This window comes from Brassica oleracea, chromosome C7, assembly GCF_000695525.1.
Source record: "Brassica oleracea var. oleracea cultivar TO1000 chromosome C7, BOL, whole genome shotgun sequence".
Classification (NCBI taxonomy): domain Eukaryota; kingdom Viridiplantae; phylum Streptophyta; class Magnoliopsida; order Brassicales; family Brassicaceae; genus Brassica; species Brassica oleracea.
In genome coordinates, this window is record NC_027754.1 from 37,742,221 (window position 1) to 37,764,284 (window position 22,064).

General features: G+C 34.3%; 6 protein-coding genes and 1 long non-coding RNA gene across 7 annotated transcripts in view; 6 read left to right on the top strand and 1 right to left on the bottom strand.

Moving 5' to 3' along the window:
• Nucleotides 1-822: 822 nt before the first annotated feature.
• Nucleotides 823-3,685, top strand: LOC106301681 (RNA polymerase sigma factor sigE, chloroplastic/mitochondrial). The gene is made up of 6 exons (XM_013738131.1): nucleotides 823-860; nucleotides 1,209-1,938; nucleotides 2,363-2,509; nucleotides 2,600-2,836; nucleotides 2,910-3,173; nucleotides 3,246-3,685. The coding sequence occupies exons 2-6, from the start codon at nucleotides 1,252-1,254 to the stop codon at nucleotides 3,441-3,443; spliced, it is 1,533 nt and encodes a 510-aa protein (XP_013593585.1). The 5' UTR covers nucleotides 823-860; nucleotides 1,209-1,251; the 3' UTR covers nucleotides 3,444-3,685.
• Nucleotides 3,686-6,839: 3,154 nt separating this feature from the next.
• LOC106304830 (probable WRKY transcription factor 30) lies at nucleotides 6,840-8,382 on the top strand. Its single transcript, XM_013741216.1, has 3 exons — nucleotides 6,840-7,195; nucleotides 7,372-7,506; nucleotides 7,703-8,382. The coding sequence occupies exons 1-3, from the start codon at nucleotides 6,906-6,908 to the stop codon at nucleotides 8,217-8,219; spliced, it is 942 nt and encodes a 313-aa protein (XP_013596670.1). The 5' UTR covers nucleotides 6,840-6,905; the 3' UTR covers nucleotides 8,220-8,382.
• Nucleotides 8,383-8,596: 214 nt separating this feature from the next.
• On the bottom strand, nucleotides 8,597-9,508 carry LOC106305009 (arabinogalactan peptide 22). Its single transcript, XM_013741389.1, has 2 exons — nucleotides 9,168-9,508; nucleotides 8,597-8,868 (listed from the first exon to the last, which is right to left on the bottom strand). Exons 1-2 carry the CDS (start codon nucleotides 9,283-9,285, stop codon nucleotides 8,795-8,797), a joined length of 192 nt encoding a protein of 63 aa, XP_013596843.1. The 5' UTR covers nucleotides 9,286-9,508; the 3' UTR covers nucleotides 8,597-8,794.
• A 609-nt stretch (nucleotides 9,509-10,117) lies between these two features.
• Nucleotides 10,118-10,609, top strand: LOC106305511 (ylmG homolog protein 1-2, chloroplastic-like). Its single transcript, XM_013741880.1, has one exon. The coding sequence runs from the start codon at nucleotides 10,126-10,128 to the stop codon at nucleotides 10,525-10,527; it is 402 nt and encodes a 133-aa protein (XP_013597334.1). The 5' UTR covers nucleotides 10,118-10,125; the 3' UTR covers nucleotides 10,528-10,609.
• Nucleotides 10,610-13,273: 2,664 nt separating this feature from the next.
• Nucleotides 13,274-15,916, top strand: LOC106303938 (eukaryotic translation initiation factor 3 subunit B-like). The gene is made up of 8 exons (XM_013740299.1): nucleotides 13,274-13,572; nucleotides 13,683-13,767; nucleotides 13,860-13,931; nucleotides 14,010-14,258; nucleotides 14,361-14,435; nucleotides 14,512-14,609; nucleotides 14,686-15,511; nucleotides 15,599-15,916. Exons 1-8 carry the CDS (start codon nucleotides 13,478-13,480, stop codon nucleotides 15,614-15,616), a joined length of 1,518 nt encoding a protein of 505 aa, XP_013595753.1. The 5' UTR covers nucleotides 13,274-13,477; the 3' UTR covers nucleotides 15,617-15,916.
• Nucleotides 15,917-18,635: 2,719 nt separating this feature from the next.
• On the top strand, nucleotides 18,636-20,599 carry LOC106304516 (acidic endochitinase-like). The gene is made up of 3 exons (XM_013740920.1): nucleotides 18,636-18,981; nucleotides 19,258-19,454; nucleotides 20,089-20,599. Exons 1-3 carry the CDS (start codon nucleotides 18,679-18,681, stop codon nucleotides 20,492-20,494), a joined length of 906 nt encoding a protein of 301 aa, XP_013596374.1. The 5' UTR covers nucleotides 18,636-18,678; the 3' UTR covers nucleotides 20,495-20,599.
• Nucleotides 20,600-21,373: 774 nt separating this feature from the next.
• LOC106302220 overlaps nucleotides 21,374-22,064 on the top strand; it is a 2,834-nt gene continuing 2,143 nt past the window's right edge. The window contains exons 1-2 of the long non-coding RNA XR_001262395.1: nucleotides 21,374-21,699; nucleotides 21,813-21,906. This is a non-coding gene — a long non-coding RNA (uncharacterized LOC106302220). The remainder of the gene's footprint in view (nucleotides 21,700-21,812; nucleotides 21,907-22,064) is intronic.

A 22,064-nucleotide genomic window follows, 5' to 3' on the forward strand; every position in this document is an offset into this window, starting at 1 on the left:
CGAAAGATCAAGACAGCAAGACAGAGGCTATTCAATTATTGAAGATTTAGGGGAGATGTTATTCGTTACTAATTTTTTTTAAAAAAATACATCAATCCAAATATCATTACACAAATCGAAATATAATTATTTTTATTTACTAATTTTATGCTAAATTTCTTCTTAAATTTGAACATTATTGACTTTTAAATTTCAAAGAAAATTTAATGGGGTTATAATAAGGCTACGTAGATGGTTGTAAAGCCACCACTTTATTTGGGTCCCACTAATGCTGAGAAGACCATCCACGTCTGTATTACCTGATCCATAACCACAAATATTTCCCTTTAGGAAATATCTTCTCCTCCACTACAAATTGGCCACGTCGACCCTCTCTCCATCTCCGCTTGTGCACTCTTGCAATCGTTGGTTTCTTATGAAAGCCTTGTTGGCCGTTGGATCTTCCTGAGATGACAAACTTATAGTTTTATTGGCATCTTTACTCCTTACCTTCAAATTATTTGCACATATAGCTAAATAAATCTAGAGTTATATTTACAAGTACGAAAACTTTTTACAATCGGCAAAACAGTAGATTTCACTAATTTACCAAACCGTAGATACTTGACATATTAACTAGTTAGAGTAGTGTATGTATAAAACATTGGAACACATTTATCCCGCAACGTGATCTCACGCATATATGGGTTAAATTGATTACATAAAATAGTTTGAGGCTTATTAATTAGTTTATTGAAATATAAGGCGACATATCGTAATTAGTCAATTTAATTGTTAATCTCTGTTCTATTTAAAAAAAAAGGTTGTGAAGCAGAATCTAAACCGGACGACGAAGCATCTCTCTCTCCGACACGGCAAAGGTACGCACGCTTAGCGATGTGCTTCGAGCATTAGTTTTTTTTCTGACAAAAGCTTCGAACATTAGTTTCTTTCATGCAATATCACTTATTGATTAAAGCTTTCGAATTTTGATAAAAAAACTGTAGAAGATTAGCTATTTCTCTCTGTGTGTTGTTTATCTTCGATGCTCACGAAAGGTTCTGCCTTTGCATTTGGGTTCTCTTTGTGTTTCATTGTAGAACAAGTTGATCACAATTTGAGTTTGAGTTTTATGCCTTTTTTGAAGTTATATGTCAAAGTTTGAGACTTAAGTTTTTCTTTACACATATGAAAATGACAATCAGACATGTTTTTTTTTTCTGTTGCAGCACGATTCAGACCAGAAGTGAAGCTTCGAAAGATTTCATTGTAATGGGAGTTGTGTTTATTTCAACTTCAGCTGCAAGATCACCTCTGGGGCTAAGCACTGATCTTCTGACACAACGGTCTTCACTGAAAAAGCCATCCATTGTTGCTTTCAAAGCAGATGATTCCATTCCCACCAACTCATCTCTGATCATCGTCAAGCAAAAGGAGAAGAGAGTAGTAGCTACGAGGAGAAAGCCCTGTAAAGACACGAAAACACGAAAACCTCTAGATCAAAACGTGGCTCCTTCCTGTCCCTTAGATTACAACGAAGCCGCCGCGAGACTAGAAAGCATTTACAAGCTTAGTCCTCCTCCTGCAACATCCCTCGAGGAAGAAGATGGTATCGATGGCAGCTCCAAAGTGAGAGCTCCACGGAGGAGGAAGAGGAAAGAGAGTGGAGAAGAGAAGAAAGTAGTTGTGAGGAACAATGTGAAGAAAGAGAAGCGTCTGACTCTTGATAAACGGATCGCGTTGAAGAGAAACGTTCAAGAGAAACCGGTTAGCGCTTCTTCTTCTGCTAGGGAGAAAGTAACGAAGAAGCAGCAAGAGGAGGAGAAGATCGAGAGGCTAGTGAGAGACTATTCAGCTTCTAATGATATAGTCAGCTTGGACTGGAAGAAAATGAAGATACCTCCTGTTGTTTCATCCGCTGAACATACTTGGTTGTTTAAGTTGATGCAACCTATGAAGGTATCCTTTTTCTTCACTTTCTTGCATGTAGTCGACGTAGAGATGGTTCACTGTAGGCTTGCCGGTTCGGTTCTCGGTTAGTTCGATTTCAAAATTTTCAACGGAAGTTTTTGGTTTTCAGTTAAATTTTAGTTTAAATTGAATAAAATTATAAACTTTTTGGTTAAGTACGGTTATTTCGGTTTGGATTTTGTTTAGTGCAAGTTAGTTCGGTTCGGAATTTTAGTTAAGATTGGTATTGTTTGGTAAATTTTTCTTTTTTTTCAACTGAACCGAAAACCAAATTTATTTTTTTAGTTGCCGAATTGAACCGAATCTTCTAACCGAACTGAACCAAAAATCAAATCTGTTCGTTCAGTTATTAGTTAATGACCGCAGACCTAGTTCACTGTATGCTGAAAATGTTTGGTGTTTAACATTGCAGGCTCTCCTTCAAGTGAAAGATGAATTGCAAAAGAGCATGGGAAGAGAGCCGAGAGAAGCTGAAATAGCTGGAGAGATCAATATGAGTGTGGCTGAAGTGAAAAGGAAAATTGAAATTGGTAGGGCTGCAAGGAACAAACTTATTAAGGTGAGTGTCAATAAGATTTTTTTTACATTGAACTTTCTTATTAAAGCTGTTTTAGCTTAATTGTCTTTTTTTTTTTTTTTTGCATTGCAGACCAATCTCCGCCTTGTATTGTTTGTTATGAACAAATATTTTCAAGATTTAACCAACGGACCGAAGTTCCAAGACCTGTGTCAAGCCGGTATGAGAGGGCTCATCACAGCCATTGACCGGTTTGAGCCTAAAAGGAAGCTACGTCTCTCAACTTATGGCTTGTTTTGGATCAGACATGCCGTCATACGGTCTATGACAACCTCTAACTTCACTCGTGTCCCTTTTGGACTTGAATCGGTAACGTTACGGTCCTTTTCCTCAGACCCTTAGATTTGTTTTGCAGGGAAGCTTACATGTTGATTCCATTCAGGTTAGAGTGGAGATCTACAAAGCAAAGATGGAGCTCTTGTTTGAGCTTGGAAGACTACCTACAGAGGAAGAGGTGGTTAAGAGACTCAAGATCTCACCTGAGAGATACCGCGAAGTCTTGAGAGCAGCTAAACCGGTTTTCTCACTAAACTCAAAACATTCGGTTACTCAAGAAGAGTTCATCAAAGGGATCACGGATGTTGATGGTGTGGGAGCTGATAACCGGAGACAACTTGCTCTCCTCAGGCTCGCTCTCGACGACGTGGTAACGTTTCAATCCTTCCATCTTCTTAACACAATTAGTGAGGCATAACTGATCACGTTTTCGTTCTTTCAGCTGGATTCATTGAAGCCGAAAGAGAGTCTGGTTATTAGACAAAGATACGGTCTCGATGGGAAAGGAGACAGGACGCTAGGAGAGATAGCTGGGAATCTCAACATCTCTAGAGAAATGGTGAGGAAACATGAAGTCAAGGCTTTGATGAAGCTCAAGCATCAGGCTCGAGTTGATTACCTTCGTCAGTACATCATCTGAAAACCAAAGCAAACCGAACCAAACCTCCCCACTTAAACCTTTTGAGCGCATGCTTGGTATGATTCAAACAGTCTTATAACGTTGTTATAGTTTGTGTATATAATAATATCAGAGTTACTTATAGCTAGGTAAGTAGTAATCGTTGTATTAATATCATATTATTATACTGAGCGGATACGGAGAAGTTATACATGTAAAGTTTGAGACCTGGTATACAATGTTTTACAAAAATCGAACCGGTATTAACCGTTGTACATTAACTTTATTCAAAAACAAATAAAAATTTTGCATGGAAAGTAAACCATTGTGAAACGAGTTATCATTTAACCCGTTCTGAGCCCGGTTAAATTGAAATCGAATAGATTAATGCCGGTTAAGAGCGGTGGTGAAGATACGTACAAGAGTTCAAATAGCTTTAATCCGGTTAAGAGCGGTGGTGAAGATACGTACAAAAGTCATAGTTGACGTAAGTGTGACACCGTTGATTCACTGTCTATAACACGGCAACGAACGAACCTTTAGGTCTTTGCCTTGTCAAATCATAATGTTCCTGCCGTATTCGATTTATCATGACTAGTTTTGAGTCCACCGTCCACTACAAATTATACGCAAACAGTATAGTCTATAGATTGTTCTGTACGTATGAAAAATAGAGACGCTTGATACTATCCTCGTAGTGAATTTTTGTACCAGTCAAAGTAACTTTTTGTACTTAGATGAAAAATATGCCTAATAATCAATTTTTTAAAAGAAATGTGTCCTTAACACGAAATTTTGATACAAAGCCACACTAGAATGGTCAAAAGGCAATATCATCACAAAACTGTAGTCGCACTTCCATTGTTATTCTATAATGACGGTGATGTAATTGAATTGTAAACGTCATGAATTTGTGTTTACCCTGGCGTGTTTGTAACTAGTGCGCTTCTTAGGACGGCAAATTGTGTTTGTACTAATGATGATGAATACAGTAAGTTTAGAACACAAGTTTTTCGGTTCTTTCTCTTTCGCTGGTCTTGAAGAAGACGATGATTCAGTTTTTAAGAAAGTCTGAAATAATTAGTGTGTGATTGTGATAATTGTTTGCTTATCGTATTAAATAGGAATCTAAATCGCTAAGTGGTTTCTCTTGTGTTGAGGATATTTTATCATTGTTGCGATCCGTTTTGATTCCACTTCCAACTCTCGGTCAATGGAAAACTTTAGGTAATCAATATGGTATATATTTTATTTTTATTTTCTCTTATCATTTCTAGCGAAATTTCCATACTACATATCACTCATACCATCTATATAGTAATCCGGAATAATATACATTATCTAAGTAACCAATCTGAAATCCATTTATTAGACCCCATTCTGTTCCTTGTAGTTAGTACTAGTCATGTATTGTGTCACGACTTATTCTTCAACCGACCAATAGAATTGTGTTATTTCATATTTGATATATTTTAAAAAAGTAAACAAAATATTATCAAATTATATTATATTTTTAAAATTAAAAGGTAAAAAAAAATAAATAAAAAATAGTAGTAATTACAAAAAAAAATATTTTTAACATCGTCAGCAAAACATTAAACCCTAAATACTAATCCCTAAACCCTAAATCCTAAACCCTAAACCCTAGGATAAATCTTAAACTCTAGGATAAATCTTAAACTCTAAATCAAAATCACTAAACACTAAAACACTCAACGGTTTAGGGTTTACGATTTAGGGTTTAGAGTTTCGGGGTTTAGTGTTTTTATTTAGAGTTTAAGATTTACCCAAGGGTTTAGGATTTACCCAAGGGTTTAGAGTTTACCCAAGGATTTAGGGTTTACCCAAGGGTTTAGGTTTACCCAAGGGTTTAGGGTTTAAGATTTAGGGTTTAGGGATTAGGATTTAGGGTTTAGTATTTTGCTGACGACGTTAAATTTTATTTTTAATTCTTTTTTCTGTAACTGCTATTTTTTTTTTACTTTTTAATTTTAAAAACATAATATGACTTGATAATATTTTGTTTCTTTTTTTAAAAGATATCGAATTTGAAATAAAGAAATCCTATTGCCTAGTGAACCTAGAGGTTCACCCTAGGGGGTGAACCCAAAAATAACTCTCCTGTCACCACCTAAACTCAAAGATGTAAATAAGAAAAACTTATAGTAGTGCTGGATTTTTGTATTCCTCATTCCAGAATTTGGGCTTTGTAAGCTCAGTTTTTTAATCGAAAATATGTATTATGTAAGCTCAATATTACAAGTTAAATTAAGTTCAAAAAAATATTACAAGTTAAATTTACAAGCAAAAATATGTTTGTATATTTTAATTAAGAAACTAGATCTCAATCCGCGTAACCGCGCAGATTTTTGTTTTCATTTATTTTTATATAAATATTTTGTTTTCAATTCTAAATTGGTATATATTATAATATATATGTGTATATCAATTTTAAAAATATAATAAGTTTACTGTATATTTTTTTCATTGAATAGATTGTTTCAAACTTTCACATGTATTTGTATCTTCTTCTATATATATATTTTTGGATTATTATTTCATTATTAAAATCGTAACTATATATATAAAGATTAGTAAGATATTGTTTTATTGTCATATTTAAAGATATTGTAACATTTCACAAATTTATAAAGTTTTTAAAAAATTAAACTTTTCGCTTCATAGATTTATATTATCGAGTAAATAATTAAACATTTAGTTTTTGTTTAATTTTTAAAATAAACTATATAGTTTAAAATTTGTTTTCATTGGTTTAAGGTAGTAAAGATTAATCATTGTTAGATAATATGATTTTTGTTATTTTAAAAAAAATCTTTATAATTTTAAAAGTTAACATCGACAAATATTTAAATATTTAGCATATATAGGTATAATATTATAATATTAAATTATATTTATTTAATTTATACTATCTATAAATTCAATGGATCATCTATTGTTTAAATCTAATTATTGATAGCCCAATAAAAATTTCTAGTAGGTTAAAATTTAAATGATAAGATTAGATATTAAATGTAACATGACTTTCTAAAAATAGGTCTGTCAGGTTTATTTTAAAAAAAATTACACATGAATCAAAACTGTGACTTTTGTTTTAATATATAAGATTTGTGTAACATGATTGTATGCCTAATTTTAAAACTAGATCAAGTAAGGCCAAAAAAACAAAAAACAAAAATCCTAAAACCAAAAATAAAGGATCGAGAAGCAAGGAACTGGTCAGCAGGTTGGACTTTACAAATTATTTGACCAAAGACCAGTCTCACTTCTCCATTTTATTATTGCCAGATCAGCTTCCAACGTTCTTCAGTCAAAAAGTCAAACACTGTCTCTCTCACGAAATCCTCTTTATATTCCCCTCTTTCAAATATATCTTCTACAAGCCATGCACAATACAGATACATCCTCTTAATTTGTACCACTTTTAATCCATATACCATATTATTTCACTCTCTTAACGTAATGGAGAGGAAAAGTAATAGTGGAGAGTGGGAGAAGATGAAGAAAGAGATCAGCGAGCTGATGACAGAAGGAAGAGACTATGCTCACGAGCTCAAGTCTCAGCTCGGCTCTTCTTCATCTGATCAAGAATCACGTGAACATTTGGCCAAGAAGATTCTTGAATCTTACCACAAGTCTCTAACCATTATGAACCACTCCGGCGAACTCGACCAAGTTTCTCCCCATATCCACGGTGGAGGAAGCCCCAAGAGCGATGATTCCGACCAAGAACCCCACCAAAACATGAAGAGGTATAGTATAAAGTATAAACTGTCATTTTTTATGAAATTTTTGAATTTGGATAATGTAACAACGGCGATACTAGCTAGCATAAACCACTAAACTTGTTACGAATGTGCCTTTCTATTTATGTTTTTTTTTTTTGCATATACAAACTCCTAACTATTTGAAATGTGAAATTTTGAAGTTCAAAGAAGTCAATGCCAAGGTGGACGGAAAAAGTCAGAATTACCCCTGGAGCTGAGATTGATAGAACTCTTGACGATGGGTTCAGTTGGAGAAAGTACGGCCAAAAGGATATCCTCGGAGCCAAGTTTCCAAGGTTAGTCTCATAAATTACCTCTGCATAGTTCCTCAACTTAACGTGTTCATTTATTAATCACCGACAAACTTGTGCCCGGAAATGTGACAGAAACATAGTAGTATTACATAAGTACCAAACTTTTATAATCATAAATTCATATCGTACGAGAAAACAAAATCATATATTATAACTTCTTTTCTTTTTTCTGGTACAGGGGATACTATAGATGCACGTATAGAAAATCTCAAGGATGTGAAGCCACCAAACAAGTCCAGAGATCCAACGAAAATCATCAGATGCTCTTTGAGATTAGTTACCGAGGAATACATTCTTGCTCCCAAGCCGCAAATGTACGTTCAGCCATTCCGGTGCGAGTTCTTGAACCAAACCAGCCACAAGAACACGAAAATCTTGAGATGGTGAAGGAAAGTCTAGACGCTGGTCATCACAACTACAATCATCAAGCACATTTGCATCAAACCCTTCAATATCATTTGTCCTCTACCCCAACTCTAGAGAGTAACAATATGATGCTTCAACTGGCAGATCAGAACATTGACTTATTCGGATCTACGAGTTTCTCTAGTGATCTAGGAGCTAATGTCAACTATGATTATTTGGCTTCTCACAATATTGGCTCGGTTTCTCACTCTACATCAAACTCTCCTTCGGAATCTCCGTTTGAAAGCTTTGATCCAAATAATCCATTCAAAGGTTTTGGAGGGTTCTAATCTTAGTTAATCACTAAGAGAAAGAGGTTGAAACTTTATGTGATCTATTAAGAGAGATCGTTTATTCATAATAGCTAATCAATTTCCAAATCAATAGTCCTACTTAGTTTCTTAATCATGTTTTTGTTTGCTTATTAAATAAGCCTTATTTTGAGATCCATGTTTCTTTTACCAAATGTTGTTGCAACAAGTTTGAATCTTTCTATTGCAAAATAAAGCTTTCTTTGCTTTAGTTTTTGTCGGTCAATGTCAGAGATTGATTTTTACAAAGCGTTTGAACTCACAGTGGCATCAATAATTGTTTTGGGTTTTAATTTAAAAATTTAAGTTATAAAGAATGTCACTGAAGATACTGAATATGGGAATGAAGAAAGATGTAAGGTGATGAAATATATTTCCAACAGTTGACGCACATCGACGTTATACAAATGAACTTCAAAATTGTATCACTCCAAATATTAGAAAACCTCGTTAATTTCTCTACCACATAACTTTTATGGTCTCCATTCAATTATAATCAAAATGAGAAAATATAATTAAACTAAATAGAGACCAAAATTAAAATCACAAAAGGATTAATGGATGTAATAAGTGAGGACCAAAGCCACCAACATAAGGACATATGCTATGCCCTGGTCTATTGTTGTTCCTGCAAATGAAAACAAAAGGTTATCAAAATATAGAGTTGTAAAATTGTATACTAGTTGGTTAAGGAGAGTTACTACTCAGTAATTTCCTTATTTTCAACTAATGCCATATGTTAATTAGTTTTTCCTTGGGAGCATCCATGTTTGAGAAGTTTAAGATATATGCATTCACACATGTAACAAAATTTTCACATATTATCTAAATCTCGCTGTCTCAGATTATTAGTCACAGTCATTTCTATATTATAAGTTATATTGGTTACTAAAGAATGATAATATAAAGGCATATAAGTAAACTGACCATCGCTTGTCGGAGCCGGAGCAGGAGCTGCGGACTGAGCCTGTGCCATTGGGAAAAAAATGGAGAAAACTATCCATACGATTGTAAGGGCTCCAAAGAAAAGTTTAGACACCGACATTTTCAAGGTTGAGATTTTCTCCCTCTCACTCTTCCCTTTAACTGCTTAATTTGATATATAATAACCAATTATATACTCAGTTTTAAAAGGATTTGTACGTTCTTCCCTCCCTCAGTTATGGGTGATGATTTAGAGAGGGAAGAACAAGAGAAAGAAGAAAACGAAGGAAAAGAGAAATTTGAACGAAAAGCTAGGCAAAAGCGAGAGAAGAGGTAATGAGAATTTTGAGAGCTTCTTTTGGCATTTTATTGAACAATTATTTTCAAGTTTGTGGACGACCCGCATCCCTCGGAATATCACCAGTTATTCATGCTTATTTCTTACAATAAGCTATTTCACAAGAGTTCTATTTTAACTGATGGTAAAAAAAAGAAATATCCAAAAATTGTGAATGTAGAATATAATTATAATTATAATGGGCCACATGACACGTAAGAGTCAACGCCATAATAAAGATGAACACAACAAGAAAAGTCAATTCCAAACGTGAAGTCTAAACGACATCGTTTTGTCTCCTCACTCAAGATAATACTGAAACGGGAGGGTTTTGTTCTTTTCTCAGAGCAACTAGAATGGCGTTTACGACCACTAACGTCCTCTCCTTCGCTCCCCTCGGGCATTTTCATTCCTACTCCATTTTTTTTTAAAATAGAGTAAAAATAAATGTAGAGTAATGAATGTTCCAATCTAATTTTATATTTTACTCCATAATGAAATCTCCATAAATGGAATAATTTATTTTTTGTTTGTTCATTAGGAAATTGAGTAGTATTAAAACAATTTTACTTCATTTTCACTTTTAATCCGTTTTAGAAGAAAAAATAGAATTTTACTTTGGAGATGCTCTTAACCAAATCCCTAATCCACAAACTCTCCGCCCTATCCCCGCAGATCCAGGCTTCCATCCGAATCTCCTCCTCCTCTGGTGGTCCTCTGTTCTTCGCGGCGATTTGTGACCGTCCCGCCGGCTATCTCAACACGCGGTTGACGGTCGTCGCGGCTGGGTTGTCCAAGTGGCTGGATATCTATAGTGGCGTGTTGATGGTTAGAGTTTTGCTGAGTTGGTTCCCAAACATCCCTTGGGATCGCCAGCCTTTGTCTGCCATTAGGGATCTTTGTGATCCGTATCTCAATCTCTTCAGGAACATTATCCCTTCCGTCTTTGACACGCTTGACGTCAGTCCTTTGCTTGCTTTTGCTGTTTTGGGAACTTTGGGTTCCATTCTCAACAATAGCAGATGATTTAATTGTTCCAAGTTGTTACTACGAGCTTATGGATATTTGGTGTTTTATATATTTCTGTAGTTATATGCTAATGATAATGTATTGGACTCAAACGTTTCAGTATCAAAAATATCTTTATGTTCTGTGTTTCTGTCAATGAATGAGTTTGGTTTCAATGTGAAAGCTTGGAAATTGTTTTTTTTTTAATTATGTATTAACAGAAGTATATTGTTGTTTGTGGCAATGCACAAATTTGATTTCAGTAATAGAATTGGAGTTAGATAATACGGAAACTAACAAGGAGTAATACATCGTCTGTGACAACATTGTTTTGTCGGTCGGCTTAAGATTCGGTGTCTGTATCCCAACAATGTATTCCTAAACTGCGTGGTATTCCGGTTTATTCTCCATAAAACAAATATTTTTGTACTTTCCGATTGTACTTGTAAAAGACATTGTGTTATGAACTATTCTTGTCTCAACACCAGACAAACTTACGAGGCTTGAATAATGTTTAGAAAATTGTCATTCTTTATTTCTTTATATAACTACAGTTAGTAGGCAGTGATTCTAGATGGCTTGTTAAAACGTTTGAGATCTGCATCTAGTTTAAGTCGTAAAGCGATATAATTTGACAGAAAAATAGACAACCAATTGAAGTCATGCAATGTGTGTGAGAGCCACTATAAAGTACAAAGATAAGTTTTGAAGTGCAATAAAGGAAAAGCGCACAAACGCTTATTTTCATGGCAAATTAAGGGCATCATTAACCCCGGTTTTTTTTTGCTTATGATTTGATATTTTTTTGTTTTTTCCTTTTTTTTTAACATTTTTCAACTAAAATACGATTCTTATATTTTTTATTTAAGAGACAGTTCTTAACTTTTCTTAGTTAAAATCTAAAAAAACTAAGAACCGTCTCTTATCTGAAGCTATGAACTCCTGTTAATAGACTGAGGTTAATGATGGTCTAAGTCTTAATAAAAGCATTTTATAAAAACAGTTAACCAATGACAAACAAAACAGTCAACAAGAAGACAAAACATACAAAAACAAAAATATGAGTAACATAAAATTTCTTAAGCCTGTTTTATCTTTTTTCTTCTTCATAAGCTGTTGTTTTTGCAAACTCTCCCATCCATCCAGAGGCATAGCCATCTACTGGGGCCAAAACGGCTTCGAAGGTAGTCTCTCCTCCACATGTGCCACCGGCAGGTATGCTTACGTCAACATCGCCTTTCTTGTTGAAATTTGGAAACGGTCAAACGCCGGAGCCCAAACTTGCTGGGCACTGCAACCCTGCGGCCAACACTTGCACCCATTTTTGCGCTCAGGTCAAAACTTGTCAACGTCGTGGCATCAAGATCTGTCCATTCAAACATTTTTAACGTCTAATCAACAATCCGGTGATAAGCATCTTAATTTGATATTTTTAAATAGAAAAAATCAGAAAACTATTTCTTTCAAAATAAAATGAAAATAAAATAGGTAAAAAAAATGGTTTATAAAATAATTTACTTGATATATAAAATAAATGTTTTAAATTAAACATAAGATTCTACCTAACCAAAAAGAAATTTTTTTAAAAATAAATCAAGTTTTTATCAAAAAAGCCAAATATTCATGTATGCAAAATTAAAATCAATACAAAACTACCAAAATATAAACTAAAAAATGTAAAAACTATCTTAAAAGTTATATTGATATTGATATTATCTTATTTAAAATTTAATATAAAAGATTTTAACAAGAAAAAACAAAATTATGTATTTTTATGAGAAGGGATATATGTTTTTAAAATATTATAGATATAATTTAAAACTATCAAAAACATGCCAAATCAGAATCATAGTTTAATATGTTTAGAAATCAGAAATTTCTATAAAAAAATCTATTAAATAAACTTAAAATATCAATTAAGATAAAAAAAACAAAAAGAAAAAAAAAACTAACTTGATATATAAGCTAAGTTTTTCAAAATAAACAAAAATATATTGATAAAAGTTACATCATAAATTATGTTAAGTCATACAAATAGCATATACATCAAAATAAAATAGATAGTTAAAATCAAAATAGTTAACCTAATTAAACTGAAATTTAGTATTTAAAAGTTTCGTAGATATATAGGCATCGGCTTAAAAATAGTATAAGTTTATACTATGTTACAATATTTCTTTTTTAAAAATGGTTGATTTTGGTCTTTTTTTACTGAGCCAATTCATTCTTTGATTACAATAAGTGTACAAAGTTCTATGATAAATAAATGATGATAAAAGTATTTTAATTGTGTAAGAAACATATTATTAACTACCTCATTTATCTATATATTTTTAAACGGTCTTTTATCAATCAAATGAATTAATATAGTTATTTACTCATCAACAAATAAAACTTTAATAACACTACTATATTATTTTTTGGAACAACATTTTAAAGAAAATTATAATACAAATCTTCGCTAATATAAGTCACTCGGATCGTCCACATATGATTCAAAACAACCAATTCTAATATGACAAATCAACATTTTAGTTTGCTATTATAAAAATATCAATATTATTTAAAAATCGTTAATTTCAAAATAAAATATAAATTAATTTAAATATATTAAACTTACAAAAGTCATAGAATTATATATAAGTTAACTTAATATATAATATATTTTCGAAATTAACAGAAAATATCTTAAAATATAATAATTAATTTAAATATGAAAGATATATAAACAATTCTATCCTTGCCTTTTGATCTTGTTGTGTTCCCTTCGTCTGATGTTCTTTACCTCTCGCAATTAGAACTTTGAAAAGCCGCAAAAACACTTAATTTCACCCAATCAACAACAGATTCATCGGAGAAGACGAAGAATTAGGTTTTTTTTTTCATCATCCGTACTTACAGATCTAAACATTGAGGGACAAAAATTCTTAAGAAAAAAAAAACACTAAAGTTCCATCCTTTTGACGGGATGGCTGATGCTGAAGTGGAGAGAAGAATGAAGGTGATGAGAGATGATACCTGGACGATTAGTACTCGACGACGTACATATAGGAGGATTGAGAGGTGATTTTTTTTTTTATTGGCTCTCTCTTTCATGGTCTTTTTGATGCAATTTCAACGTATATGTGGTGTGGTTTTTGAACAGTTGTTCCTCTTTTTTTTTTTTTTTATAGCAAAGCTGGATCTGGTCGATCCCATAAGGAATCATACATTCAGAAGGAGCGCTCTTACTTGCAGTTTATCAAGATCGAAACCAAAGTAGGCACAAGTTCTTTGTTTCTAATTCGTTAATTATGTGTTGAGTATGAAACAATTTTCTTTTGACATATCTATGTTGTGTTTCTGTGCAGAACCCTCCCACTAGTATTCCATGCTCTTCTTCTCTGACCAGGAGGTTTTTCGACAGACCCTTGGACTCCAAGGTGCGTCACTGTCTTTTTTTCATCTGCATATCATGGCTAGGTTAGGATGCTTGCTAACCAAATATATTTTCTTTGCAGTGCTTTAACGTTGGAGCCTTGGATCAATTATTTATCCGTGATGGCACACTTGACAAGCTTTTATGGAATGATAATTGGTCTGTTGATGGAACCGTATCTTTTTTCCGTTATCCTTCTTATAAGAAGTTGCCTTCGCGGTGGTCTCCTCTAGGTTCCTTCTTTGTCACATCTAACTACGGCGTGGTCAGTATTTGGGGCTCAAGATATTATACGGACTTTGGCCGCCTCATGCGTTTTAGTCACTATCAGGTTTGTCTTCTTCATATTTATTTTGAAAATAACCAATCATGCCTTCTCTCTTTGTTTTTTTAAATAGACTTTTGATTCTCTTTTTTTTTTTGGTTCTTGAAGGTAGAAGAGTTTGATATTTCCCCAGGTGAGAAATACCTAGTAACCTATAACAGACCAGACCTAACTGACCCAAATGTGAGTGCTTCTTTCTTTCTTTTCTTCCCATAATTTCTCTTTGTTGCAAAATTATTCTAATTTGTGCCGTTTGCAGGGACTCTGGCTAAAGATTTTCGATGTGAGCACTGGGACAGGAATCGTTGGACTAAATAATGGTGATGTTGCTGACTCTCCCCAGTGGCCTGTGATAAGGTATTTTTCTTAACTGCATTTCAGTTTTATTATTATTATACAAGTTCATTCATATGGTAAATGTTGTTCCATGCAGATGGGCTGGGGGTAAAGATGATACATACTTCGCCACGCTTAGCAAAAACAACACTGTATCTGTCTACGAGACCAAGAATTTCAACCTGTTGGGCAAGGCACCACTGAACCTTGATGATGTTATAGATATTTCTTGGTCTCCCACAGAAGCTGTGCTTGCAATACTGTTGAAAGCCGGTGGCGAGCAGCATGTCAAGACTCTTCTTTTACAAATCCCCGACAAGTTGAAGCTGGCAGAGAAGGATCTTACCGCTATTGTTGGTGACTGCAAGATGCACTGGCAGAGCAATGGTGAGTACCTTGCTGTCAACACTTACGGGGGATTTGAGTTTTTCCGCATCAAAGAGGAAGGCATACCCACAGATTTTCTCAAGGTGGACAAGAGGATCCTGGCTTTTGCGTGGGAACCTAGCGGTCACAGATTTGCTGTGATTTACGGAGACGAACCAACCCTATCTGTCAGTTTCTATTCGATGAAGACACCTGGAAAGGTCACAGAGCTTACTACTTTGAGCAACAAGCAAGCAGATTCCCTCTTTTGGTCGCCCAAAGGCAATCTCGTGGTTGTTGCTGCATTGAAAGAGGGCAAGCTTGAGTTTTTTGATGTGGATCGGCTTGCTCAAATTTCCTCAGTTGCAAACGTGAAGGCCAACCAGGTTGTTTGGAATCCAAGTGGGGAATATGTTGCAACGGTGTCTACGCTACCACAAGAGGAGTTTGATAGTGATTGGTGCAGTGATCCAAATGACCCTCTTGATAGGTTTACTATCTGGTCCTCCGGTGGAGATTGTCTTTTTGTTCATCAGTGTCAAAATCGCATAATGCAGGTAACGTACAATTATGACATAGTTTCTCTTGGTAGAATACATAACTGGCTTTTACTCATATACTTTATTTTCTCTGATTGCTTGCAGCTTGATTGGCGCCCTTAATTACGGAGGAATCATAGATGATGACATGCTTAAGACGCAGTGAAGAAGAATGCTTTATTGTTTATGCAAGTATTTAAACTTTTTATGTTATTTGTCAACTTCTCTGCTATGTTTGGTTTTGGCTTTCGTTTCCAAGATCTCCCTAGTAACTTGTTTTTTCTTATTTTTGTCAGCACTCCAGTAACTTGTTATAAAGCTACTATTTGGTCCAATAGAGGTAGGAAGATAATGCCTTCGAATGTTTAGCACATGTACGCTGCTTTTGTTTAAGTAGTATCTGATTACGATTTAAACATGCTATCTCATTGTTGTTTAGCAGAGACCAGAGAGCACATTTGTTCAACTCATGTAGCTAGTTTTGATTCCTATATTACAAAGTAAGAAGACTTGAGATATCAGCTGCATTATTAACAGTTATAAGTTACTATATTTGATCAAAAAGCCCACGTTCCTCTCCCGCCGGAGCTCAATTGATTGTGGCCTCGTTGCAACGTTCCCCAACGTTGAAGGATGGCAGCTTTGAAAGGTCACGTCTTGATCTCCATTGACTCTGCCCTCCATTTCTTTTTTTTTTTTTTTGAAAAAGGGCATCTCTGTCCTCCATTTCCCTCGTACGCATCAATTCGAGGCCTACAAGAGGGAATGCGAGATGGGTCTCTTCAATAGCAGCTGTGATACCTAACTTTCATCTCCCAATGCGCAGTCTCGAGGATAAAAACAGGACGAACACAGATGACATAAGGTCTCTTAGAGTGTGATCACATTTTTTGGCATTTTATCGAACAATTTTTTGTTATATATATTAAATTTTTTTTTTCATATTTGTGTTTTTTTTATAATCATATTTATGTATTTATTTGTAATCATATTTGTGTTTTTCTTTGTAATCCTATTCATCAAAATAAAATGTATTTTGTAAATTTTGACCCAATGTAAATAAAATTCATGTTACCTTTGAAAGCGCGGGATTAACATTTTGACGATAACCTTTTTTATTTATCTAAATTTTTAATTTTATATATAATTAATGGTTACATGAACTATTTTAGTTGATATATTAGATGGATTAAGATTTTAGGCGAGAGTTTTGACCTGCAGAAAATATAATATTATTTTAATTTAAATGTTTATAAAATTGTCATTTTCAGTTTATTTTTCATTTTTAACGTTTAGTTTTTGATTTTATATCTATAAATAGAAAGGGAGAATATATTTTATGTTATCAAATATAATCAAAGTTTAATCATATTAAATATAATTTTTAATATTCATAACGTTTAGTTTTTGATCTATTAATTTTCACCTATACAGCTATTGTAAATTTAATTTGATATATTTTTTTACTAAATAACCTATATTCTTTTAAATAAATCTGAAATCTTTAAGAAGGATCAAACAATTTGTATTACTATATTTGTATCAAAGTAGGATAATACATTTATTTAAGTCATCTCACTTAATTTTAGTTTTATGCTTAAATTTATAAAATTTATATATTAGTTTAATATAGTAAAAGAATTTGTTAATATATTTGTTTATATATCCAAATTTATTTAGTTTTTGTATTGAATAGATTATTGTCTACTTTGTGGAAGACCCGCATCCCTCGGAATAACACCAATTATTCATGCTTATTTCTTACAATAAGGCAATAAGCTATTTCACAAGATAGTGACAAAAAAAAAAGCTATTTCACAAGAGTTCTATTTTAACTGATGATAAAAAAAAAAGAAATATTCAAAATTGTGAATGTTTATAATTATAACTGATCAGTTAAATAATTATAATGGGCCACATGACACGTAAGAGTCAACGCCAAGAGGGAAAACCGAAAAAGTCAATTCCAAAATGTTTTATCTCCTCACTCGAGATAATACTGAAACGGGAAGGTTTTGTTTTTTTTTTTCTCAGAGCAACTAAAATGGCGTTTACGACCACCAACGTCGTCTCCCTTCGCTCCCCTTCACTTTACGTCAGCCCTAGATTCCCACCACTCCACCATCCTCGTAATCCTCCTCTCCGTCTCTCCTTTCCCTATACACCCTCCTTCAATCTCTCTCTCAAAACCGCTAAAACCACCCTCTCCTCCTCCACATCTCCAACAACACTCTCTTTCGCTAAGCCCTCTCCTCAATCTCCCTTCTCAGACTCAACCAAATCACTCACCACCCTCGCGCTTAGAGATCTTTGTGATCCGTATCTCAATCTCTTCAGGAACATTATCCCTCCCGTCTTTGACACGCTTGACGTCAGCCCTTTGCTTGCTTTTGCTGTTTTGGGAACTTTGGGTTCGATTTTCAACAATAGTAGATGATTTAATTGTTCACGTTTTTTACTACTCTGCTTATGGATCTTTGATGTTTTATATATTTTATGTAGTTATAAGCTAATGATAATGTATTGGACTCATACGTTTCAGTATCAAAAATATCTTTATGTTCTGTGTTTCTGTCAATGAATGAGTTTGGTTTCTATGTGAAAAGCTTGGAATTTTTTTTTTTTAAGTATGTATTAACAGAAGTAGATTGTTGTTTGTATATGCACAAATTTGATTTCAGTAATAGAATTGGAGCTATATAATACTGAAACTGACAAGGAGGAGTACATCAGTTGTACTTGTAAACGAAGTATTGTGCGATGAACTATTCTTGTCTCAACCCAAGACAAACTTATGAGTCTTGAATATTTTTTTCCGGTTACTTCAGTTACAAAATTTAGTATTAATGATTTGACCGGCGAATGTTTAGAAAATTGTCATTCTTTATTTTTCTTTATATAACTACAGTTTGTGGGCAGAGATTCTAGATGGCTTGTTAAAACGTTTGAGTTCTGCATCTAGTTTAAGTCGTAAAGCGATATCATTTGACGGAAAAACAGACAACCAATTGAAGTCATGCAATGTGTGTGAGAGCCATTATACAAATACAAAGATAAGATTCAAAGTGCAATAAAGGAAAAACGCACAAACGTTTCTTTTCTTAGCATAAGTCTTTTATAAAAGCAAGTTAACCAATGACAAACAAAACAGCCAAGAAGAAGACAAAGACATCAAAAACAAAAATATGAGTAACATAAAATTTCTTAAGCCTGTTTTATCCTTTTTCTTCTTCATAAGCTGCTGTTTTTGCAAACCCTCCCATTCATCCAGAGGCATAGCCATCTACTGGGGCCAAAACGGCTTCGAAGGGAGTCTCTCCGCCACATGTGCCACCGGCAGGTATGCTTACGTCAACATCGCCTTTCTTGTGAAATTCGGAAACGGTCAAACGCCGGAGCTCAACCTTGCCGGCCACTGCAACCCTGCGGCTAACACTTGCACCCATTTTGGCGCTCAGGTCAAAACTTGTCAACGTCGTGGCATCAAGGTCTGTCCATTCAAATATCCTTAACGTCTAACATACATTTATCCAGTGATAAGCTAGTAGTCTACATGATATTACAGTATTTTGCTGGTTACAAGCTACAAAGATTTTCATCTATTTATGAATTTGCTTCCAGTATTCTATTGTCAATAATTTTTTTCCCTTTTAACTCAAACCACTTTTCCCTCCCTCAAATTTAATTAACTAGTTTGAAAGCACATCTACTTTTAGATTTGGTCATGGTTACAAAAAGTTCACATGAGTCTTTTTAATAACAAGGTTATGTTGTCTCTCGGCGGCGCCATTGGAAACTATTCAATCGGGTCTAGGGAAGACGCAAAAATGGTCGCTGATTATTTGTGGAACAACTTTTTGGGAGGGAAATCATCGGCACGTCCCTTAGGTGATGCTGTTCTTGATGGTATCGATTTCAATATCGAACTTGGCTCTCCTCAACACTGGGATGATCTTGTTAGGTACTAGGGGAACATTTTGATCTACATATAGATTTCATCTTTTATCACCAAAAAAGAAATTTTATTTTTTTCAATTCTCAATCATATTATAATACCTGGGCCAAAAAATCTAGAACCTAAAGACATATATTGTCAATATATTGTCAATATATTGTCAATGTTTTAAAAATCGGGTAGGCCATAGCCGAAACGATTTTATTAATTTCTGATTTATGCAACTAAAATCGGTTTAAACTGTTTTAAATTAGTTAAAATTGGTCTCAATCATTTAAAGCAATCTAAACTTGTCTATATCTGTTAAGTTAAGAAATAATATTAATATAAATCTAAAAATTTGTCTAGTTCTTTTTATAATTCATCAAAATAATTTTACAATTAAACCCAAGAACTAAAATATCTGATGTAAATGTAAAATATATAAACAATAAATCAATAAATTGTTAACATTTAGGTCTTGTATAGGTCCCGAGTAATCCATCTAATTGTTAATCCTCAACGAAGCGCCATAGTTACCGCCTAGTAATTTTTTGAACATTGGACACGTAGTAAGATGTGGTATACTTATAACAAAAGAACATAAAAAGACATTTTCATAATTGTTGACTTATAAATTTGTATTTGAAAATTTGGACAGGTTTCTTTCAAATTTTAGCCACCGGGGAAGAAAAGTGTACATAACAGGAGCTCCTCAGTGTCCATTTCCAGACGATCTAATGGGAAGTGCCCTTAAAACTAGACTTTTCGACTATGTTTGGGTCATGTTCTACAACAATCCACCTTGTCAATACACTTCAGGTGATACGCAAAGCCTTTTCCATTCATGGAAGACGTGGACAACTTCGGTCACTGCCCAAAAAATCTTTCTAGGTCTCCCAGCGGCTCCTGAAGCCGCTGGAGGTGGATATATCCCAGCGGATGTACTGGTTTCACAGATTCTTCCAACTGTAAAGAAGTCACGAAAATATGGAGGTGTAATGCTTTGGTCTAAATTTTGGGATGATAAAAATGGTTACAGTTCATCTATAGTGGCTCGTGTGTGAAAGGAAGCTGAAGTTACCTTTTTATGCTTTCAGTTCTCTCGTGTTTGGTTTATGAAGAATTGTTGTGTGTGTGTGTGTGTGTGTGTGTGTGTGTGTGTGTGTGTGTGTGTGTGTGTGTGTGTGTGTGTGTGTGTGTGTGTGTGTGTGTGTGTGTGTGTGTGTGTGTGTGTGTGTGTGTGTGTGTGTGTGTGTGTGTGTGTGTGTGTGTGTGTGTGTGTGTGTGTGTGTGTGTGTGTGTGTGTGTGTGTGTGTGTGTGTGTGTGTGTGTGTGTGTGTGTGTGTGTGTGTGTGTGTGTGTGTGTGTGTGTGTGTGTGTGTGTGTGTGTGTGTGTGTGTGTGTGTGTGTGTGTGTGTGTGTGTGTGTGTGTGTGTGTGTGTGTGTGTGTGTGTGTGTGTGTGGGGTGCGTGTTGGTATTTTGATTTGCAATGTGTGTATCAGTATTAAATTACGTCATCATCAACCTTCAAATAATGAAATAAGGATTACTTGCTTTTTAGTATGCACGGATACTTACTATATATTTCATATTATATTATATGTTTCAGCTCCACATGGCATATAACACCATTATTTTGAAGGTTGATGATGAAACATATAGCATCATTATTTTGAAGGTTGATGATGTTCAGCTCCACATGGCCGACTCCAGTTTTGAAAGAAAAAAGTATGTAAAAGATTTGCAAAATTTATTTTAAGGCGTTGACGAATTTGCTTGCAGACTTGAAGTCAAAACTATTTTAGTTTCAGACGTTTCTCTAGTATCTTATATAATAAAGGAGACTTTGATCTCTCCACATTCATCCACATCAGCAGTCACATAGGGGCAAAACACTCCACGTGTCCATCTCTTTTACTTTATGCAGAGTAGTGTAGTCTCTGATTGTATTTATGTGCTACGTTGGTGGTGGGTTTATATTTATGTGCTACGTTGGTGGTGGGTTTATCAAAGGCAACATCACTCCACTTATTCATCGGTTACTCTCATTTTCAATTAGTAATCGAATGAAGGATTCAGCTGTTGAGATCCAAAAGAATCTGAGAGGATTTTAATTTACGCCAGCGACAAATTCAGAGACGGAGGATTTGCTGGGATGTAAAGAAGGTGAGGTAGAGGAGAAGAGAGAACTCCGGAGGGAGTGATATTGGTTGTGAATCTATCTGGCAGCGATGAAGTAGGGGACAGAGATGATTGCGATCGTGGCAGGTTTGTTGTTGATCATAACATAAGAGATAAGTATTTTTTTTTGGTCGAAAGAGATAAGTATTTTTATGAGTGAGTGATTGAATGATTATGATGGTAGCTTATTTTGTTTGCAGTAAATTGTCAAGAGTAATACTGAACAGATTTTGCCATGTCTGCACCTGCTAAGAAAAAGTTACACAGAAGCTAAGGAGAAAGATCTAATGCTTGGTAAGTTTTAAGTTTTTAAGAGCTGGTTTCAATGATCTAAACCTTATTGAATCCAAATTTTGTTTACAAGTGTGCTTGCTAAATGATTGCCCTCAAGTTGGTTGCGGCGGCAGAAGAAGATTAAAGATATTTCTTGAGAAGTTTAATATGAATTCACC